The 22291-nt window shown below is 37.6% G+C and overlaps 1 protein-coding gene across 1 annotated transcript; it reads left to right on the top strand.

Annotated features, from left to right (window-relative positions):
- The first annotated feature begins 367 nt into the window (after window positions 1-367).
- LOC124143891 (DNA polymerase nu-like) lies at window positions 368-20621 on the top strand. Its single transcript, XM_046513051.2, is given in 22 exon segments — window positions 368-435; window positions 985-1142; window positions 1654-2875; window positions 3206-3246; window positions 4740-4831; window positions 5918-6094; window positions 7415-7521; window positions 7767-7876; window positions 9330-9448; window positions 9970-10179; window positions 10638-10721; window positions 11941-12096; window positions 12533-12716; window positions 13641-13721; window positions 14065-14179; window positions 14712-14794; window positions 15957-16028; window positions 16416-16475; window positions 16633-16743; window positions 17030-17111; window positions 17692-17759; window positions 19859-20621. Coding segments are annotated over 21 exon segments (3456 nt in total). The 5' UTR covers window positions 368-435; window position 985; the 3' UTR covers window positions 19984-20621.
- Window positions 20622-22291: the final 1670 nt, after the last annotated feature.

The following is a 22291-nucleotide window of genomic DNA, read 5'->3' on the forward strand; positions in this document are numbered from 1 at the left end:
TTCACCGCTTTTCACAGGGCTTTGGTAAACAAAAACATCTGCTCACTGTAAGTTACGCGTAGGCTATATACATCTTATATTATAAATGTCAGAAGCAAAATTGGGTCCATTGTTTCAGCTAAAATTCGATGTATACACTGTACAGCAGAATAACTGCTAATAAAACGTGTCCAACTGTAACTATTTAATTCTACTTTTGAAAAAAACCATCATAAATAATCCTCGAAAACTTTGCAATTTAAAAAGTGCTCAAGACAACCACCAACACGAGATGTGAGTAAAACGGGAAAATGTGACAACGCTCTTCGGAGCGTCATCGGTTTCCGACCTTTCCCGAGAAATACCGAATGGAACCGGAAGTGGAGCTTGTAAACATCGTCTGCTTCACTGCACTTTGAGACAACTTTTCACTTCTTACTTTCTGAAAATTCATGAGTGGGTAGATTTCTATATGGTATTCGTTTCAGTGTGATATCAAACTTCATGCAACCTTCCACATAAAACTGAATGTTATGATAAAAACGCGTCTATAAGCCTATATGACACAGGTCTAGATTGGTGCAGGATAGTCTGGTCGTGTTTTCGCTTTGCCCTGGGTGACTTGACCAAGACATGTTTCAGTATTGTTTACTTAATATTTCAATGTGGGTGTGATAGTTACAACACCTTTTCCAATACTTTTGCAAAATATAGGAATTCTACAACTATTGCATACAAATTTAAATTTATACAGGCTAAAGACATGTAGATCAATGTTGCCAGAAGCTTCAATTGAAACCAACATTGTATAGCCTAATAAGATAGGTGAAACCTTCAGGTTAGACCCCCCAAAACAGCTCTTTCATATCCTTGTATTATCATAAATTGCGAATTATTTTAATTCCAATGGGGAAAATTGTAACAGTCATTTGCTGCACACTTGGGACAGAATATTGTTCTCTGAGAAGGTCTACATTATAATCAAATCTGACTATATTTTTTCAGGATGCAGCTGTCTTGTTGTGAGGAGTTACTTCCCCTACAGTGGTACGACAACCTGTCCCCTGATGCTCAGCGGGTGATGTTGTCACTACAGAGGAAGTACACCAAGATGCGAGACCAAATCCTGCTGTCACAAATGAAGAAGGAGCGTATGTCTCAGGGTAAGGGACCAGCCATTTAATATTCTCTAGGGGGCCTGGAATTTTTGTTTAAAAAGTTATTTTTTCAGTCAGCGAATCAAACATACAATTATTTTCTATGAAAGAAGGAGTCAACCAGTTTTCTTTGGACCCGCAATACATTATTTTACAGAATATCAAGTATGTCCAGTGAACAGTGTTCTCTGTGCACAGAAAGATTAAGAGGGAAATGAACATACTGATTGTATGGGAATTGTAAGTGAACTTGGTCAAGACTGTCTGTTAACATGATCAATATGAGTTAGAAAAGTCCAGGATCAAATCTGAATAATTGATGAACAAGTCTTATAAATGACTCCTATCTGAAAACCCTCTGCCTCAAATCTAGCCAGGGAAAAAAACCTATCCACTGATCATCAAAATACAAAAACAGAGATTTTGGTATTTTGATCTATTTTGATAACTGAAATGTCTATAATAACAAGTATGTTCATGCACTTTAGTGACAAAAGTAACCTGTTGTTTCTTTCAGATCCAAATGAATACTACCGATCACTCTATTCTCATCAGTTCAAGGCTGAGCCTACTCCCAGTCGACCTAAGACCAACACCAACTATCAAATTCAGAGACTGAGAAGTAACAACGATCTTATCAACTCTCAAAGAACTGGTTCCCATTTCCAACTGAGCACAGATGAACCTATCCACATTAAAACAGAACCGCCAGATTCACCATGTTTCACTGATCATATTTTTAAGAGACCTTTTGAATTTGCACAGAAAAGTGAAATACATGTCTTGCAGCCACATGCAGCCGAAAATGTCCCTACCATAAACCAGAAAACATGTTTTGATCAGAGTTCTTCAACAAAAAATGAATTCCCTGCTCACACATATGACCTTGATGCTATGAGCCTTTTAGCAGCCAATGACCGAGAAAGGACAAAACTGGAAAAAAGGAAAAGATCAGATGCATCATCACATGAGGAATTTAATAGAACAAAGCAACTGAGAGCATATGATTTAAGTATTCAGGACAGAGCTGGACCCGAAAAACCTTCAAATCTTTGTATGGAAAATAATCTCAGAAGTTCCATTTCAGAATGCCCCAAAAGATCACAATCAGTAGTGGATGCGATGCCAGAGACATCTTTCAACCTTGGCTTCTTGGAACAATGTGAATTAACCCCAGTTCCTCCCTTGCCTCTAGAAGCTGATATCTCCACCATGGCAATCGATGAGGATCTGTATTTGGCATCTCAAGATCTGTTCACGTCCCAGGTAGAACCTGTGCAAGTCAGCAGTGATGAGATAACCTTTGATCAAAAGCAAGAGGTTAATGTACAGAGGATGCAGATTCAGAAGGAACAGGAACTGAGCATTGTCCACGTAGAACATGACTCAAGGAGGAGTGAGGATGTTCCATGTGATCTGGTTGACCACAGTTACAAGAATCAGTGCCTACAGATAGAATCTTTAAATCCTACCAGTTATTCCAGGGAGGAGCATACTGAGACTACTTTCATTATTGATGGGACCACAAACCATGGTATGATACCAGGGGACCCTATTTCAGCTGAGCAGAGAGACAAGTATGAGATGGAAGACAGGAATATAAATAGAGTAGAAGTTGTTGTAGCTGATAAACAAAGGACTTCAGTTATGCAGACAGAAGGTCAAAGTCACATTGAAAACTATTTTCAAAGGCAACCCTGCTCTGTTGCTAGGAAACTGGAATTAAACAAGCAAATGAGGTACTCAGTTGGCTTCTAATGTTGTGTTGGTGTTTCAGATGTTGCTACCTGCTACAATTGTCATGCCTATGGGTAAAATATTTCATATAATTTATTCTATATTTAATTGTTTAAACCCGAACCACTTAAACATGTCAAAAGAATATGCTAACTATACAATGAAAAACCGTCCAAGTTTTCATTTAACTAGTCCTATACATAAAGGCAGCACAAGGATGTCTCAACTAATTGGCATGCGTGATTGGACTGCAGGTTTAGTGCTATAAACACCTTCTTGTTGTTACTCAGAAACATGAGTTTATACAGTTATATTCAAATATGGTATTGCAGGGAAACAGAGAGAAAAAAGATAGGATCAACATCCATGACAGGTATGATATGTTACCACATTTTTACATGCAGTGATTCTAAGGTAAATGAAATAGTCTTAGCTCTCTTGTCTTCTTGACAACCATGGTAAAAACATGATGGTGATGCACTGATAGATCATATGATCTGTTTTCTGACCCCTTGTGTGCCAAAATATGGCATAAACATAAAATAAAAATATATAAATACTAACTCGATGAATTTAACACATTTTCTTCCTTGATTTTTTTCCCATTCAACAATAAATGGATTTGTTTATGAAAGTCTATATGCTGTTCAAATAAAGATAATTCAACCAGAAATGGAAACACATATGCTAAACATAGTCATAAACTTCGGAGAGCTTGCCAACATTCACTGTCGATAAATATTGATGGTCAACTGATATCAATTATTGATCACAAATATAAAGGTAGATTCCTATAACTGGCCACCTCAATGTAACCCTGGTTGACAGTAATGTAAAACCAGAGAAAGACACATCCGCTAGTCCAATAGTTGTTTGATCTGGTTGTTTTATCTAAAATTCTAGTTATTTTCCATAAGCACTAATCCGAAATGACCAGTTGTGTCTACCCCTGTAACACCATGGCCAACTGAGGCTTGATACCTCTGGGGTCATACTGTACTGTAACCAGCATGGGTTGCTGAAGACCTATTCTGACTCAACCTGTAAAGATCCAGATCAGAATAGGTCTTCAGCAACCCATGCTTCCTGTAAAAGGCGACTACGCTTGTCGTAAGAGGCGACTAACAGGATTGGGTGGTGACTTGGTTGGTGCATAGCATCATATTCCAATTGCGTGGATTGATGCTCATGATGTCAATCACTAGATTGTCTGGTCCAGACTCGATTATCTGCAGCCCGCTATCATATAGCTGGAATATTGCTGAGTGCGGCGTTAAACAACAAACAAACCGACAAACAAAACCAAAAACATCACCAACCTGTCTTCCCCTGATGCAAGGACAACAAGGAGTTACCCGTGATGCTGTATGTGAAAGATATGGAAGTCTAAAGTCAAAAGCAGGCGAATTTCTGAAGCAAAAGAATTATAGCAACCCCTGCAACCCCACCAACACCTCATACCGCACACTCCGTTTCAACTACTACTACTTCTACTGCAGCTGGATTATTGCTCACTGTGGCATTAAACAACAAAAGAAGAAAAAAGGAGGCGGGCCATGCCGTTGTCATGGTTGAACCATCAGTATCTAAACACCCATGATGAAGGCATGTGTTAAACAGCGCATAAGATTGAGTACTCATATTTGTCTTACACTGCAGTGAGTGAGTGAGTGAGTGAGTTGGGTTTTACACCGCTTTTAACAGTATTCCAGCGTGTCAGCTTAATGTGGGAGGAAAGCCCGAAGTGATGTACACTGCAGTGAACAATATCATAGATGTGTTTAACGTAATCATTGTGCAGTCATTAACATTCATGAAACATGGAATACCACCTCATGTCATGAGAAGGTCCCTCGTGATTTGCAGGAGAAAAAAGCAACACTGACAAGACTCCCAAGATTCCTGATTTTTGCAAAGCAAAGAGGTCAAAAATGGCCTGTGGAAAACAAACTGATCAGGTAGTAATTAGTGAATATATTACTAATGTATTCAATCTTTTGTTCCCTCCTGTAAAGGCTACACTAAACATTTCTTGTCCGGCACCACACTTGCACCGAGGTATTTCTGGCATGAAAACCATTTGTTTGTATATGGTATAGTGATTTAAACTACACTGTAAGAAATGTTTTAGAGGGTATTTAAATTTTTTTATCCACCTGTTTCATGACATTAGGGTATTTCAACTTGAAAACCTTTTTCGTAACAATCCCTGTAAATCATTTAAAACTAAATAAATAGTAGTATACCCATCCATGTCTGCTTGCGGCTCCCTCTCCGGGCTGCCATTTTTGTTTGCAAAACCTAGCATTGTTAGAAAGGTTCTATCACCAATTGGTAATGTTGAAAGTACATTAACTAGGCATAATGTGCTTTTCAATTGGAATCTGTCGGTATTTGAGTTTGTTTGACTTACAAGTTTTTCTGAATATTTCTGTCTGTAAGTGAATTTCGTGTATCTACTGATACACAACAATTGTAATATGTGCAATCATTTTAACTAATAGTTGTAAAAAATTGCATTTTTGATATGCTAGGATTTAGTTTGTCTGTATATGTCTGTTTATTTAATGCATGTTTTTCGTAAATATGCAGCTTGTAGAGCACTCTTTATTATACTTTTGCATAGTTTTTGGATGTGGTAATTATCATGAAAAATGCTCTTAAATGGCACACACCCCCCCCCCCCCCCCCCCCCCCAATATTTCTTTGGTCCAAGTTACCTGAAACTCAGATACTTTTGGGAGATCAATTTTTTAAAATTCTATTGTGTTATTCTTCTAAACAGAATTCCAATGCTGAATATGAACTTAGTTGATCCATTAAATGTTTAAAATTGAAATTTCTGTCTTGTAATTGTCCATCTTAACCATGGTAATGTTAGTGAATATAAATGTGTATGAAGGAGTGAATTATTATTTTAGTATCAATATTCATAAATATATATCAATACAGCATTGACATTAAAAAAATACCAGTACATCAATGTTGCAATCTTAAATGACATTCCTAGTTAGAATTTATCTTTTTGTTCCTGTTTTTCCCAGTTAAATCAACACCAAACATCAGTCGGAGATGCCAGTGTTATTCAGGTGCAACACTTGTCAGAGCAGTCTAGGAACAGAATGAGAGAAGACATCTGCAGCAGTCAGTCAGTGTGCCTTAGTCTTGTGTATTCAGACAATACTACTAGCATGAGATGCTTCCAGCCATCAGGGCTAAAGGTGAAACCACAGGATTGGGAAGTATAGCGAAAGTATGCACATGGAATTGTGGGGAATTTTGCTAAAAACAAGAACAAACATATTTCTCCAATCCTTTATACCAGTTAATATCATCGTCTGAACCATTATTCATTTACATTTATTATGTATTTTTAAGGTTTGTGTTCATAACAATTCTTGATGAGAAAGTATGGAATGGTGGAAAACAATATTCTCTGAGGATAATAAAGAACTATCTGATCTTTTGCGATCCCCACACTTGAAGCGTGCAATTAGGTTTTAATCTCTGGTCATAAGTAGAGGTGTAATGATACGGTGGGGTCGTGATACGATATGTATCCTGATGCTATGTGTGCGATATGATTCATATCCCCATACAGTACTCTGTTTCATGAGTTGATAATCTTATATTTTGCAGGTGAATCACAACCCTGCATCATTTGTTATCAAAATTCAGAGATCAGAGATGGGATATTATTGTAGGGCAGAAACATATTGGCTAGAGGGCACTGAGAATGATATGCTATTCATGTACAATTATGAAATACTAGAAAATCTGCAAAAGCTGGTGGTTGGACAGTTTCTGTTTCTTTTCACATGTTTACACCAATATAAGAAAATAAAGAAATGTATTGTATGTATCGTGATACAGGGGCCATAAATCAATGTATTGTATCGTGGGCCTTGTATCACAATACAATACTGTATCCCCATATCATTACACCACTAGTCATGAGGCAAACTACAGGTCATTCAAACCCAACATGAGGCAGTAGTTAAAATATTCATAGGAACTGAAATTACTAGCTTTAGGAAGGTACTCCTGGATGCATAATTATACATGTGACCAATTATAACTTAAAATAAGGACTAGCTGTAGTGACCCGCTTGTACAACTTAGTTTATAGCCTAAAATCAATGTGGCCATTCCTTGGTTGTAGTGATACATGTTTGGAATGAGTGAGTAAGTGTTATTTTATGCAGCAGTCAGCAATATCACAGGTAGGTCATCATGACCTGTAAGTGATCAAGTCTTGGCCAGACAAACAAGTGCTCGACAGAAGGTGTCGGCAGCAAGATTGCTTTGTCATCATACAGATATGTTTAGTTTCTTGCACATAAGCACAGAGGGAATCTTCAGTTAAGATGTCAGTCACGACTTTTTGTTAAATACAGTTTATATGATTTTTTCATATTAGTAATTACTATAGCAGAAAATTTCAAGTACCCAAGGATCCCCATCAGTGGGATGAATTAGGTAGACAATAATATATGAGGCTTATCTCTGACAAAAAATCCAAGAAGACTTATCCATTTCAGGTGAAGTTTGTAGCTGTGAAAGTGTTTGCTGTGAAGTCCCATCCAGGATCTTTTGTGGCTCTGTTCTCCTGCACGGCAGACGATACATCTTACCTGAACTGGTTCAAGTATGTTGAATAGACAAAGTGACTACGTAAATGATCAAATATTGTGATGACCTTATTTGCAGTAGACACGTTTGTTTTAAGCTGGTTTCGTTTACCTAAAGTTCAACCATAATTATTCATTGTATTTGGGTGTTTGTTAACACTTACATTATTCTGTTTTTAATACTGAGATAATTGTACCACATGTTTGTTTGAAACAGTACTGATGATATCTATTGAAAAGTTCAAAACGTTTATATTTTCAGAAATCTGATCTTAGAGATAATGGAGAATAATAACATTGAGAAAATTGTGATGAATGGAAAGCAAGTATGTGTTGAACTGCTCAAGCTTTTGGAAGAAAACTGGCAGAAGGGTATAATATACTGTAACACTTTGAAAATGTATAATCAATTTTGACTCAAAATCAGAAAAGTTGTGTTTATGTGCTTCACCAAACACATCGAATGAGATTAAAACTCGTATGACGACATTGTGTGTTTGTATATTTCATGCCTAAATACCAGGAACAACTTAGTCTGATTTTTTAGCCATTTTGCCGCATATTACAGAAAACATCGACTGTGCATTCTCAAAGTGTTTCAGTATTATATTGTAACAGTGAAATAAATATCTAAACAGACCTTCAGTGTGGTTGGTTGGTTGTTGTTTAACGCCACACTCAGCAATATTAACAACCAACCACACTGGAGGTCTGTTTAGATATTTATTTCACTGTTACAATCTAATACTGAAACACTTTAGGAATGCACAGTCGATGTTTTCTGTAGTGTGAGATAGGAGACTTTGGTCAATAAGATTCTGATAGCTACACTGGTGATATCAAACACCATTTCACATATAATTCATTGCATCTTTATCTAAACATGAACCAAATATGTAGCACATTACAGTGGTAGAAACTAACAGTTTTAGTCCACTAGTCCTTATAATGATAACATATAGCAAAACCCTTAAAAAGGACAAATTTCTACTAGTCCTTATGATACTTTAACTCTTGGGCAGTTTAGCAAGGACTATAGGACCAGTGCCAATTTCTAACACTGACATAAGCATATTCTGAATCAGCAGTTTACAGAAAGTCCCATAAAATCACATTCCTATCATCGCTACGATCAAGTGTTCAAAATATCTCCCCAGTCCTCCTAACTTTTTGTTATGGAACAATTATTACATTGACCTGGCAGAGCACATCAAGGGAGACAACTCAGACATCATGTACTACCGGTATATCCCTGACTAAAGTGCATCTTAGATCTGTACATACCACATCATGCATCAGGTATGAGACAAGTAGATTGAAATAAGTCAGTATACAGAAGAAGATAATAATCTGTTTCGTCCTTCATTGTGCAAACAGAAATGCATCTCAGTTGCTGTACAGGGTACAAATGTATAAGATATGCTAAATCTGAATGGTCAGGTGAACCATAAGTTACAAATAATTCTGTCCAGGGAAAGTGTGTAGGAGGTTCTTCAAACCAATATGAGATTGACATTGTGTATTTTCATTTCAGTGTAAGATAGCTCAGTATTTCATAAACTAGCCATAAGGACCATGTGGGAACTACTAGCCCATATCTTTGGATAGGTCACTAGTCCTTTGTTAAATGCCATGACTCTTTATCCTATATCTTTAAATGATTCATGTACAAATATAACATTAAGTTGGTGATTGAAATAAAGAATGTAAACCTGTCAATATGCTTGAGGAAAATTATCAAGTAATTTGAAGGAAAGAATAAAATCTGAGATTTGTGCTTCGGACTAACAGAAGTATTTTGGATTGTAAGACTACTTTTTTACAGATTGCTCTTCATGGACACTGCTGGATCCAGTAGTTGGTTCCTGGCTACTGAATTCTGATAAACCATCTCGGTGTCTACAAGATGTCATCAAGGAGTCCGGAGTCCGACAGACTATCAGTGTAACATTATTTTAGTCAAATTAAAATGTTTGTAATGATTAACAGATGGAATCATAACACAAAGAGTGAGTGAGTGAGTTGGGTTTAACGCCGCTTTTAACAGTATTCCAGTTATATCACGGCCTGCCTGCACATGTGTGTGTGTGTGGATGCTTGTACTAATCCGGACTGATGCCGATTTATAGTGCAAGCCCACTGAGATACCATGCCGCAGTTTAACATGAATACCCCACTCAGACACAGTATACTGACTCAGAGCTGACCAGTCCATGTTTTAGCCCCTTAATGACGAGCGCCAGGCAGGGTAACAACAAGTACCATCTTTAACACCTTTTGTTACGATGTAGCCCGGGGATTGAATACCCTGACCTTCCAGTCTCCGGGCAGACACTCTACCACTAGACAACGGAAGTGGTCTGAAGCCCCTTTCAGAGACATGTTTACATGTTACTGGTCTTGTCTTTTAATTACCTTATGCATAAGTTTTCTGCCTCTCACAGCACAGTTATGTTTGAATGTAGGTGATTCACGATGGTGTAAAAAGTTTGGACGCTGATCTAAGCCTTCTCCATGACATGATGACCAAGATGAGAGAGCGGCTATGGTCACATGGTCTTTGGGGGTTATTCTGCAACATCGAGACACGTCTGATTCCCTTGTTAGCTCAGCTCGAGATGCAGAGATTCAAAGTCAACACAGCAACATTTGTTGCCTTTTCTAATATACTAAAGGTAAAATTCAATGATATCATGACCTTTAATTCGGGGAGTCCACCTAACTGCCTGTTACAAATGTGATGCCTGAGTTTGGTTAACAATAATGATGATTAAGTAATGCCCAAGTTTTCATGTTCATGTTTGCTGAAGTCCTTTCAACCTCATTTCATGTTTGTTTATTTGACAGGGACAGCTTTTAGCCAATGACAGTCACATGCCTTTTAAATTGTCAATTTCATGCAGACTAGTTCCCAGTCCTCTTTGATATGTGACAATGTATTGATTTGTGCAGATGTACCTTTGATGCAATCTGCTTCAAGAAATAGTTAATTGATCTACTGTATGGTGATACCTCTGTGATGGAAATACCCTTCTGTCTTGAGCTCTGACTTATTCCTGTAACGTAGTAAACTATACATATTTTATTCAGCTGTTGAGGTGTCATTGAGTATGTTTCCTACTTTTGTTCATAGAAAAAGCTTACAAAGTTGGAAGAGAAAGCCTTTGCTTCAGCAGGACACAGTTTCTGTATCAACAGCCATCCTCAGCTAAGACAGGTGGGTAGTTGACACATGGAATACAGACAACTTGATGTCTTGTATGGAATACACACTAGACCAAGCCATGGAATTCCGTGGCATTCAGTGAGTGAGTGAGTGAGTTGGGTTTAACTCCGCTTTTAACAATATTCCTGTTATATCACGGTGTGTCAGCTTAATGTGGGAGGAAAGCCCGAAGTGATGCAGGTCTCAGACGTTTACCACTTAGTTGAAACGAACGAGCACAGGCATTGTGCTGACAAACCTAGAAACATAGTCGGGGCGAACCAGGATTCCAACCCACAAACATAGGTTTCTGGCGTACCCAAGGGATGCTGTTGGATACAGAGGAAAAGAAGCTTGTAAATGATAATTATATATTTTCGTACATATTTACACACAATGCCATTTTAGAAAGTGATCAAATGTAACAAATGTTATATTTGGGATAACACTTTCTAGTAAAGTACAGATTCTTGTACTTTTTGCACTCTAGCAGTGTCAGTTCAAATCCTGCATGGGACTCAATTCAAAAAGTATGAGAATCTGTACTTTACTGAGAAAGTGTTATCCCAAATATAACATTTGTTCATACATGTTATTGCAACAGTCATTGATAGGCATTAACTGAACTGCCTCAGATAACATGCAGATTTTGGGACTTATCCAATAACATTTTTACGAATTTTACACACTTAAAATCTAAAACCTGTATGTGCCCCTTAGAACCTTCCATTGTTAAATCTGTAAATGTATGTCTTTCTGATTCAGTCATAGTGCATGAAGTTACTTATAGAAATAACCCACGAGGTACAAGTGATTACGGAAAATATGTCACGAGTGAAATTAATGTTATAAGTTCCAAGTTTTATTCATTATAATGTGAAATCATGTGGTTGATATGAAACTATGTTCTAGTCTTATAAATCTCGATTAAGTGAGATTGTAGCACCTGAAACATGTGAATGAATGCCCTGGATTTGTGAATGAACTCAGTGAGAGAAAAATAGTCCCGTCGACCAATGAAAATTGACATTTGTTTAACTGACCAATCAGCTTCGAGAATCACTAATTGCACACTGTGCAAATATCAAAAAGTAATTGCACTGCATATTTTAGCCCATATGGGTAATAAATCTAGTTTCACTATGAAACCTGTTAGTGTAATATCTTGTTTTATATTTTTATGTCAAACCAGGTTAGGTGTTATTTACATTTGTAGTCATCATACCTTCAGGTGCTGTATGAAGAGCTGCGACTGGATGAGAAGTTACCAGGTAGGAGTAGGATAGCGAAGACCACTGTGGCACATCAGAAGTCAACCTCTGAAGCCACCTTGACCCAGCTGAAGGACACTCACACTCTACCAGCAATAGTGTAGGAATATAGGCAGGCGAGTCATTCCCATGATGTTTTACAGTTCAGTCAGCAATATTCCAGCTTTATCACAGCAGCCTTTGAATAATAATGTCTTGGCCAGACAAACCACTGGTTTATATTATGAACAACATCCTTAGCTGTCATGGTACAATTACAGGCAATCAAGCAAGATACAGAGTGACTACCGGATCCAATGTAGATGCTTCTTACAATAAGCAATAGTGTACTGAGGTGATTTTTTGTCACACACTGCAATAGAGCCATTTCATATAGACCGGTTCATGGCTGTTCTTGTACTGCAAAATCATATGTTGGGACAGATCTTTTAACTAATGTAACCTTGTCTCTGATGTTGGTACAGTGTCAAGTAAATATCAGTATCCTGTATAATATTTTCAAAAACCTTGCAAATGTTATATTGTACCTGTGATGATTTATGCTTGTGGCAGCTCCAGAAGTTGAAGTCTACATATGTGGATGGGATGGCATCGTGTGTGAGGAAAGGCTACCTGTCCACCCACTGGGACCAGACAGCTGCTGTCACTGGGAGACTCACATCGTTCCAGCCCAACATACAGGCCATCCCTAAGGTCCCTGTCACCATCACAGATGTTCATGACAACTTTATTGTTGGTGAGGCATCACTTTTTTATATTTTCAGTTTATGCATTCAACTGAGTGATGAGCCAAAAACCACAATTTGGAATACAATAAGAATTCTTCATTATGTTTTTCTCACCACTCTTTCTTTGATAAATATTAAAAAAAGATAACAATAATCAAGCTGTTACCATTTTAAATTATTGATGAAATGCATTGTATAAAGTTTCTTCTGGTTTCAACTTTTTATAAAGCGAAGAAAGCCTTCTCTGGCAGAAAAATCAAATTTTTTCCCCACCCAACAGACCAATCTAAATTGATTTAATATGGAGTGTCAAAAAATTGTTTGTTCTTCAATTTAACCTACCCAAGCTAATTGATAAGCTAAAAGTCTGTGTACCATAAAAAATAAGAAAGCGTGGCCAAATATTCCAGTACGTTATTATTAATTCTCCAGTTTGATAATTATGTCATTTTCCTACCACTGCCTCTTGTCATCCAGCAGACCTGGAAAATGTCCAGGTCCATATGCCCCCATAGATACTGCAAATATTCAAAAACATTTGACTATTATTCTAAATTTAGATATTAATATATACTTTGTGTATATAAACAATGTATATATTGATATCTAAATTTAAAATAATAGTCAAAAGTTTTTGAATATTTGCAATCACTGTTAAACATATACTTACGATATCAGTGTTTCAAATTAACAGTTGTCCTTGGTTACTGACCTCAGGAGAAACCAATGACCTTCCATATATGAGCCAAGTGATCCTGGGCACCACATTTTTTATGCCTGGCCTGTCATTTGCACACGTGTACATATCAATCTGAAGCTCTCCGGTGTATTAGAAATTTAAAGAACAGTGTTTGTGAGAATTGTGTATACAAAGAGCATCAAGCTGTACAAAGAGTTCCGCCGATAAAATGCTGTATGGATTGTTCTGCCAGGTAAAGTTTGTGAGCAAACCACACAGATCTTTGCACGAGAACCGTTCATCAGCCATGAGGGGCACCTGTTACTGGCAGCAGGTAGAGAAATTCATTTGTCCTTCAAACATTGCCCAACAGTAATTATTTTTATTCAAGATTTCATTATTTTTGTCTAATCTTGATTTATGATATATGACCCTCCCATGATAAGCACATAATAGAAATTGTGTGAGTTTGTAGTGTATCAAAATGTGCTCTATATGATTATTAGTCCCAAGCCTTTTATTTATGACAGCACCACTCAGTTTGATTAGAGCATTCTTGATCAGTAAATTATTTCTTGAGAACTGATTGTAAAGATATTTCTTCAGAACCTCTTCTACAGAACTTTATTAAGCAGCACCGAGGTTATCTATCCAATGCCTTATCTGTTTGTTTCAAGATTTCCAGCAGATAGAGTTACGACTGTTAGCACACCTGGCTGATGACCAAGTCCTTCTGGGTATCTTCAACAACCCCCAACTTCATGACATCTTTATTGAACTCACATCACAATGGTTTGAACAGCATATGTTATATTTTGAAATACACAAATACGATGTGAAAAAATCCTAAACATGAAAATGATTCTTTATGAATTGAAAATTGTATTAAAGTATTGTCTTTAGAAAGTAATGCAGTAATACTAGAACACTGAATTCATATGATTGTTCCCTTAGGCTGAGAAGGGGGCACAAGTGGCCCAGTTGTATAAGGCACTGCAATTCGCTGTGCACAGTTGCGTCCCTTGGGCACACCAGAAACCTATGGCCATGTGTTTGAATCCCGGTGGGCCCTGATTATGTTTATTATAATGATTTAGTTGTCTGCACCATACCCATGCTCGTAAGTGGTAAGCACTACTTCTGGCTTTCCTCCCACATGAAGCTGACATTCTGTGATATAAATGGAATACTGTTCAAAACGGCGTTAAAGCCTAACTCACTCAATCACTCTTTTCACTCACTCACTCACTCACTCACTCACTCACTCACTCACTCACTCACTCACTCACTCTTTTAGGCTGAATCAATCCAATGTTGCATGTAGGTTGGGCAAGTCAGCTGATGAAGTCAGTCCACCAGAGAGAGAACAGACCAAGAGAATAGTCTACTCAGTCATGTATGGAGTAGGTGAGTTTAGGCTGTCCTCATCAAGTAGGTAACTAGGAAATTATGCAGGGAGTATGTAGTCATTAAAGTACGCGTGTTTCACTGTTCATGTTCAAATATCTTCAACTCTCTTCATGAGATGTGTGCTTGAGTAGTTATTAAAAAATTGTTTTTTTACTTTCTTTACATCCATCCATCAATGAGAAGTGTAAAAAGAAACTTACCCGTTTCTTTTATCAACACTGAGCCTGATCATCACACTTCTAAATATTAAGTCACAAATTGCCCTTATTAAAATGTTCACTCATATAGTAAGATGAAGCCTTGACTAATATTATTCACAGCTTCACAAGTACTCCTGTCAGTGTTTGGTTTTGTTCTCATGTAAAAACTAAAAACTTTTACCATCCCTTCACATTTCACAAAATGCCAAATGTCAAATGTAGAATTTGAAATAAAATATTTTTTTACTCATCCTACGGACCTTTTTACAAAAAGAAATTAGATAGTAAATGCTTTAATGCTATCATTATTTTTAGCAAAACCTAGTTTTTTTGCAAAAATAATCAGTATATCAAGAAAATTGGAAAAATGGCATGGATTGATTATGCTCAAAGACCTTCTTGTCATACATAGTGTAATTAAGGAGTATGTGTAAATGATGTTTTATCAGGGGTAAAGATGTGTATACTAGTGTACATGTGGAATATTTATGTATAGTTAATAACGGCATAAAGATAACTGCAGACAAATATGATTGTGCATTCCTGATTACCAGCTGTCAATGACATCTTCAGCAATGCATACTCAAACTAAGCTCTTCAACTGTTAAGTTATTATTTTGGCTGGGATTTTTTAGACTGAACCAGATTCCTATGATTGTTGGTTCGAATCCCTGATTATGTTTCTAGGTTTGTCAGCATCATACCCGTGGAAAATGCTGAGACCTGTATCACTTCTGGCTTTCCCCCCACATGAAGCTGACATGCCAAGATATAATTGGAATACTGTTTTCGAAGCAGCGTTAAAACCAACACTCACTTTGAGAATAGAGTTCCTTTCATATCCTCATTTTACTGTGTGAAAATCCTTTGAATGTAGAAATCATTTTGGAAAACTCACCACCAGTCTAAACTCTTTCAGGGATCATATGACTTCAAGAGAAGTCCATGTTCTGTTGTAGGCAAAGAAAAGTTGGCTGATTATCTCAAAGTGAGCTCCAACAATGCCAAGGCTATCATGACCAGTTTCCTCAGTATGTATAGCAACTGATTTATTAGTTATAATAATGCTGATGATGACCATGGTGAGGAGAGTATGTGTGATTATTCATTAGAGATATTCAGTGGTTTCTCAGAGTCATCTTAATGGTTTTGAATTATTATTTGTTTTTTTTAAGCACATATAATTTGAATAAGACCTACAAAGGGGGCTTAATGCTTAGTCTGTTTGTCTGTCCCAGCAAGTTGGATTCAAATCCTTCAAAGACCTCATACTTAAATATTATCATATAGATCAATGGTCAGAGCTAGAATGGAAATGGACAGCTGAGCATGGAGCATAGATATGGCGGTCAGATAAAATGACATCTGTACCAGTTCTCTTTGTTTTATTCATCAAGCTTGATTACCTATGGTTTCAGCAAAGTTCCCTGCAGTAAACAGCTTCACAAAGAAGTGTGTTGATTTCTGCCAACAACATGGTCAGTCCTTATCAATTATTATTTATATGCAGACATTTAAGAACATTTTATAAACTGAAAAATGCTTTTCTCATCTTTTTTTGAGCTATTAACATAGGACCTTAAGGTGGAAGTGTACATATATGCAATGGCAATATCATATTTCTGTTCTTTCTAGGTTTCACACATACAATTTTCAAGAGGAAACGTCTTATCCCGAACATTAACCACCCATCTCATCAACTGAGGGCACAGGCTGGGAGGCAGGCTGTTAATTTCTGCGTTCAGGGTAATCTCTCTCTTGGACTTGGTATGACAGTTCTAAAAACATTGAAAAATATTTACATGTTATATCAATATTTTGTAGTCTGGAAGGAGATGTTTTTGTAACCAACTATTTTATGAATACTTTACCTACTTCATGTCCTTTTTTTATGAGGATACAAACAGATGTAGATTCTGAAATATGTAATTGATCTTTACAAAGTTGTACGGTGAATTCCATCCTGCTACACATTGCTATTTACACAATATATTTCCTCCCTGTTGACCACCTTGCTTGTCTCACCACACAGGATCAGCTGCTGATTTGTGTAAGGCAGCCATGCTACAAGTCCAAAGCCATCTCAACAAGCATGGCATGAGTTCCAAAGTTAGGTATGAAGGATGTTGTATCAGTTAATCTAGTTGCAAATGTCTCTATCAACAATTTATGGAAATTTAACAGTCACTGGACTCATTTTTTATCCCATTTATTTAGTCCTTGAGGTTTGAGCACTGCCTCCATGATCAAGTGAAAAGAGTACCTGCCTGGAGAAAAGAAGGATGGTGGTTTGATCTCACATCATACCAAAAGTGGTACTTGTTTTTTCCCTGACTGGTGCTCCATATTATGGTTATAATGCAAGGACAGGTCATCTTGGAGTCAGTGTCTTGTGTTTGAGTCGGGTATCCATGTCAAACTGTGGCATGATATCTTGTCTTTCTTAATTCAGAACACAGTGCATCCCTTTAACCTTTTTTATGCTTTTTCATAAGGTTGAACTTATACTAGAAAGAACTTATTTGTCACACTAAATAGGTGGATTTATGGAATACACTTTAGTCGTCACATGATCCATCCAAATAAAAGTATAAGCTGTAATATTACTTTGGTGTACCCTAATTCATACAGTGCCACATGCCAGGTTGTGAACCATCTGTTATATGACAGTCCCTATGTATTGATGTTTGGCAGACTTCTGGCCCAGATCCACGATGAGCTTTTGTATGAGGTGGAGGAGGAACACCTAGACACAGTCAAAGGTCAGAAGAATGTTACTGTCTGCAGCATTCATTTATATCATAACTACTAGTTTTGTCTTCCCACCAACAGAAATAGGGAATGTTTGATCACGATCCTCAATTATTCAGTGTATTTTATCCTCATTCTATTATGAGAAATACCCTTGACCTATTTCCTACCAAGTGATATCACCATTCTAACTTGCATCAGTGACTTCACACAGATTATCTGGGCAAGTGACTTTGTTTGAAATATGCCTCTGTTCACCCAGCAGTGGATGGGTACCTGGTAGGATGAGATGTCAATGTAGTTGTAAACCTTCTAGTGCCTAACAGGCAGCTTGGGATGTATACTCCCCAGGGAACTGAGTTTGATTGTTGAGTGCAAACTGATCCAGTGACCAGGGAAATAAAAGTGCTTTGAGCATGCCCCTGTGAGGTGTGTAAATATTCACAATATAAATGGCCTATTATTACTATATTAGAGATTATTATCCCCCGCCCCAACGAAGTTGGCGGGGGATATAGAAATGGTTTCTGTCTGTGTGTGTGTGCATGCGTGCGTGCGTGCGTGCGTGCGTGCGTGAGTGTTTGTGTTCGTCCCGAAATCGTTTCCGGAGCATAACTCAGAAACCGTTAAATATTTCTCTATGAAACTTTGCATGTCTATCAGACTCATGCTGAACTGGTGCCTTTTGCTATTTAGGAGTTTTATAAATTTTTATTTTTTACGTTTCCATGGCAACAAGTTGGACTTAGGTTCTATAAGGGTGGTGTTCGTTTCCGGAGCGTAACTCAAAAACCATTAAATACTTTCTTACAAAACTTTGCATGTCTACTAGGCACATACTGAACTGATGCCTTTTGCTATTTAGGAATTTTATAAATTTTTATTTTTTTACGTTTCCATTGCAACAAGCTGGACTTAGGTTCTATAAGGGTGCTGTTCGTTTCCGGAGCGTAACTCAAAAACCGTTAAATAATTTCTTACAAAACTTTGCATGTTTACCAGACACGTACTGAACTGGTGCCTTTTGCTATTTAGGAGTTTTATAAATTTTTATGTTTTACATTTCCATGGCAACAAGTTGGACTGAGGTTCTATAAGGGTGGTGTTTGTTTCCGGAGCATAACTCAAAAACTGTTAAATCCTTTCTTACAAAACTTTGCATGCCTACTAGGCACATACTGAACTAGTGCCTTTTGCTATTTAGGAATTTTATAAATTTTTATTTTTTACGTTTCCATTGCAACAAGTTGGACTTAGGTTCTATTGGGTAGAGTTTGTTTCCGGAGAATAACTCAAAACCCATTCAATACTTTCCAACAAAAACTGTGCATGTTTACCAGACACATACTGGACTGGTGCCTCTTGCTATTTAGGAATTTTAGAATTTTTTATTTTTCACGTTTCCATGGCAATAAGTTGGACTTCGTTTCCAGAGTGTAACTCAAAAACCGTTCAATACTTTCTTACAAAACTTTGCATGTCTACTGGTGCCTTTTGATATATAGCACTTTTAGAAATGTTTATTGTTTATGTTTCCGTGACAACAAGTTGGATTAAGTTTTAATATAGGATTGGTTTACTTGCCAAACATTGCATGTCTATATATAAAGCGCATACTGAACTAGTGCCATTTGATATTAAGGAGTTTTAGAAATGTTTATTTTAGAATTTCCATTGCAGCTATTTTGACATGGGCTAAGGGAAATGTTGGGTCAGTTACCTGGTTTGGGACCATAACGTGTTAAAATGGGCGGGGGATATAGATGACTTTGTCAACTATACGCTTGTTATATTAGAGATGGGAAGATTTTAGTGATGTAGAATTCAAATCAGAAAACAATCTGAAGCAAGGTTAAAGAATAGGTACAGGATATAATGTATTAGAACACTGGATAATTGAGGATGTTCTGCCACTTGCTTACTGTACATGTCAAAATCTTCATACATAGTCCAGGGATTTTTCTCTGTCCTGAATGGTGGACATTGAAAAAGCATTCAAAATACTTCTTTTTATGCCTATAACTTAAAATTATTGGTTCGGTAGATTTCATACTTCTGTCATTGTAACTATAGTATTGCCATATGTGTTATTTCATGTGATGTGTTTCAGGTATTGTGAAAGATGTCATGGAAGACAGCGGAGGTCTGTGTGGAGACATGACTAAACTCAATGTTCGGATCCGAGTGTCTCTCAGTACTGGTACATCATGGGCACATCTACAGTCTTCTGAATAGACCTGTGACTTTCAACCATCAGTTTAAGCCATTGGACTGATATGTGATTATTAGTTTTGACCATTAGACTGACATGTGATTATCAGTTTAAGCCATTAGATTGACGTGATTATCAGGTAAGACCATCATACTGACATGTGATGATCAGTTTAGACCATAAAGTTGACATGTTACCATCAGTTTAGACCATGATGCTGACATGTGACCATCAGTTTAGACCATGATGCTGACATGTGACCATCAGTTTAGACCATGATGCTGACATGTGACCATAAGTTTAGACCATGATGCTGACACGAACATCAGTTTGGACCATAATACTGACATGTGACCATCAGTTTAGACCATGATGCTGACATGAACATCAGTTTGGACCATGATGCTGACATGTGACCATTAGTTTAGACCATAATGCTGACATGTGACCATAAGTTTAGACCATAATGCTGACATGTGACCATTAGTTTAGACCATAATGTTGACATGTGACCATTAGTTTAGATCATGATGCTGACATGTGACCATCAGTTTAGATCATGATGCTGACATGTGACCATCAGTTTAGACCATAATGCTGACATGTGACCATTAGTTTAGACCATAATGCTAAATAAATGCAAATTGTTTTTGGAATGTAACATTTGTTGTTGAAAAATATATTGCCAAAGAAGTTTCATATCTTTTAGACAAGAGTTGGTTTTCTTTGTAATTGTTTTAGCAGTAAGGGACAATCCATGCATTTGATCAATTTAAGCTGCTTTTTTTTGCCATTTGTAACTGATCAGGTGAGCAAAAGAACTAATCACAGTAATGTCCAGAGTAAATATACTGAACCAAATTAAAAACTTCACAATCCTAAAATTTTAACATTTTGACCAGTTATCATTGTGGGCCCTTATTGTGTATTTAAACAGTAATGGCCTAGTATTGTCTTCAGATAACACCTGTTTTTGTGCAGGTGAATCGATCAAAATCATGTGCACAGCACTATAGTGGCAAAAGTGGTTTTTCACGTGCAACTGGTCACGTGGCCATAATATCGCACGTGTTTTCAGCCATACTTGTTAGCAGTCATTAACAAAAAAAGAAAAACACAAGAAAACAAAAGTCTTTACGGCCATTTGTCATGCCACGCCTTTCAAATGTGCAACGTGAACGTGCCATCGGCATGTTGCAGACGGGAACGTCCGTAGCTGAAGTCGCAAGGACGATGGGTTGTAGTCGACGGACTGTTTATGATTTACAGACGCGTCTACAGCAAACGGGTACCACCGCTGATCGCCCTCGGCCAGGTCGACCACGTGTGATGTCACATGCAGAGGATCGTCAGATTGTCTTACGTCATCCTGTAACCGATTTTTGACGGCTACATCAACCAGAAATGAACTGTTTAGGGGTAGACTGAGTGCGCAAACTGTTCGAAACCGTCTGAGAACTGCTCACCTTCAAGCACGACGGCCATACTGTGGGCCGATTCTGACTCAATTACACAGACGTCAACGTCAATTTTGGGCACAGCGACACTTACGATGGACTCAGAGGAATTGGAATCAAGTCTTCTTCAGTGATGAGTCCCGATTTAATCTTCGATTTACTGATGGTAGGGCGAGGGTGTGGAGGCGCCGTCATGAACGTTATGCCCAGTGTTGTGTACAGTAAGTTGACAGATTTCGAGGCGGAAGTGTCATGGTGTGGGGTGCTTTCTGTGGCAATGCACGTTCCAGGCTTCTTGTCATCCGTGGCAACCTCAACGCTGCTGCTTACCGCAACCAGGTACTGGCACCAGAACTTCTGCCTTTTATGGCAGCACATGGACCTGGTTTGATCTTCCAACACATACATGGCCAGACCCCACACAGCAATTTTGACAAGGAATTTCCTTATGAATGCGGGAGTCAACGTCATGGACTGGCCGTCAAGGTCTCCCGACCTCAATCCCATTGAACACCTCTGGGATGCTCTTGGCAGAAGTCTGCGCACTCTCCAGAACCAACCACAGAATTTGCAAGATCGACCACCGTTAATTAAAATCCTTCTTTGGACATTAATGATTAAAAATTACCTTCTCTGATACATTTGTCCATCGTATATCATATATGGGATTACTTTTAAAAATGTGAAGTTTTTAATTTGACTGAGTATATATGATGATCATAGCAGTATAATCCATGAAAAGTTGATTTCATTTGATGGAAAACTTACAGATCTGTTGACCCCACATCCTCAAATTTAAGGAATGACGATATATCTTTCAAACTTTTAAACTGCTCCCTGAACTATAAACTAACAACCCTGACAATAAAGATGT

Source organism: Haliotis rufescens, unplaced genomic scaffold (genome assembly GCF_023055435.1).
Source record: "Haliotis rufescens isolate VD_foot unplaced genomic scaffold, xgHalRufe1.0.p SCAF_12, whole genome shotgun sequence".
Classification (NCBI taxonomy): Eukaryota; Metazoa; Mollusca; class Gastropoda; order Lepetellida; family Haliotidae; genus Haliotis; species Haliotis rufescens.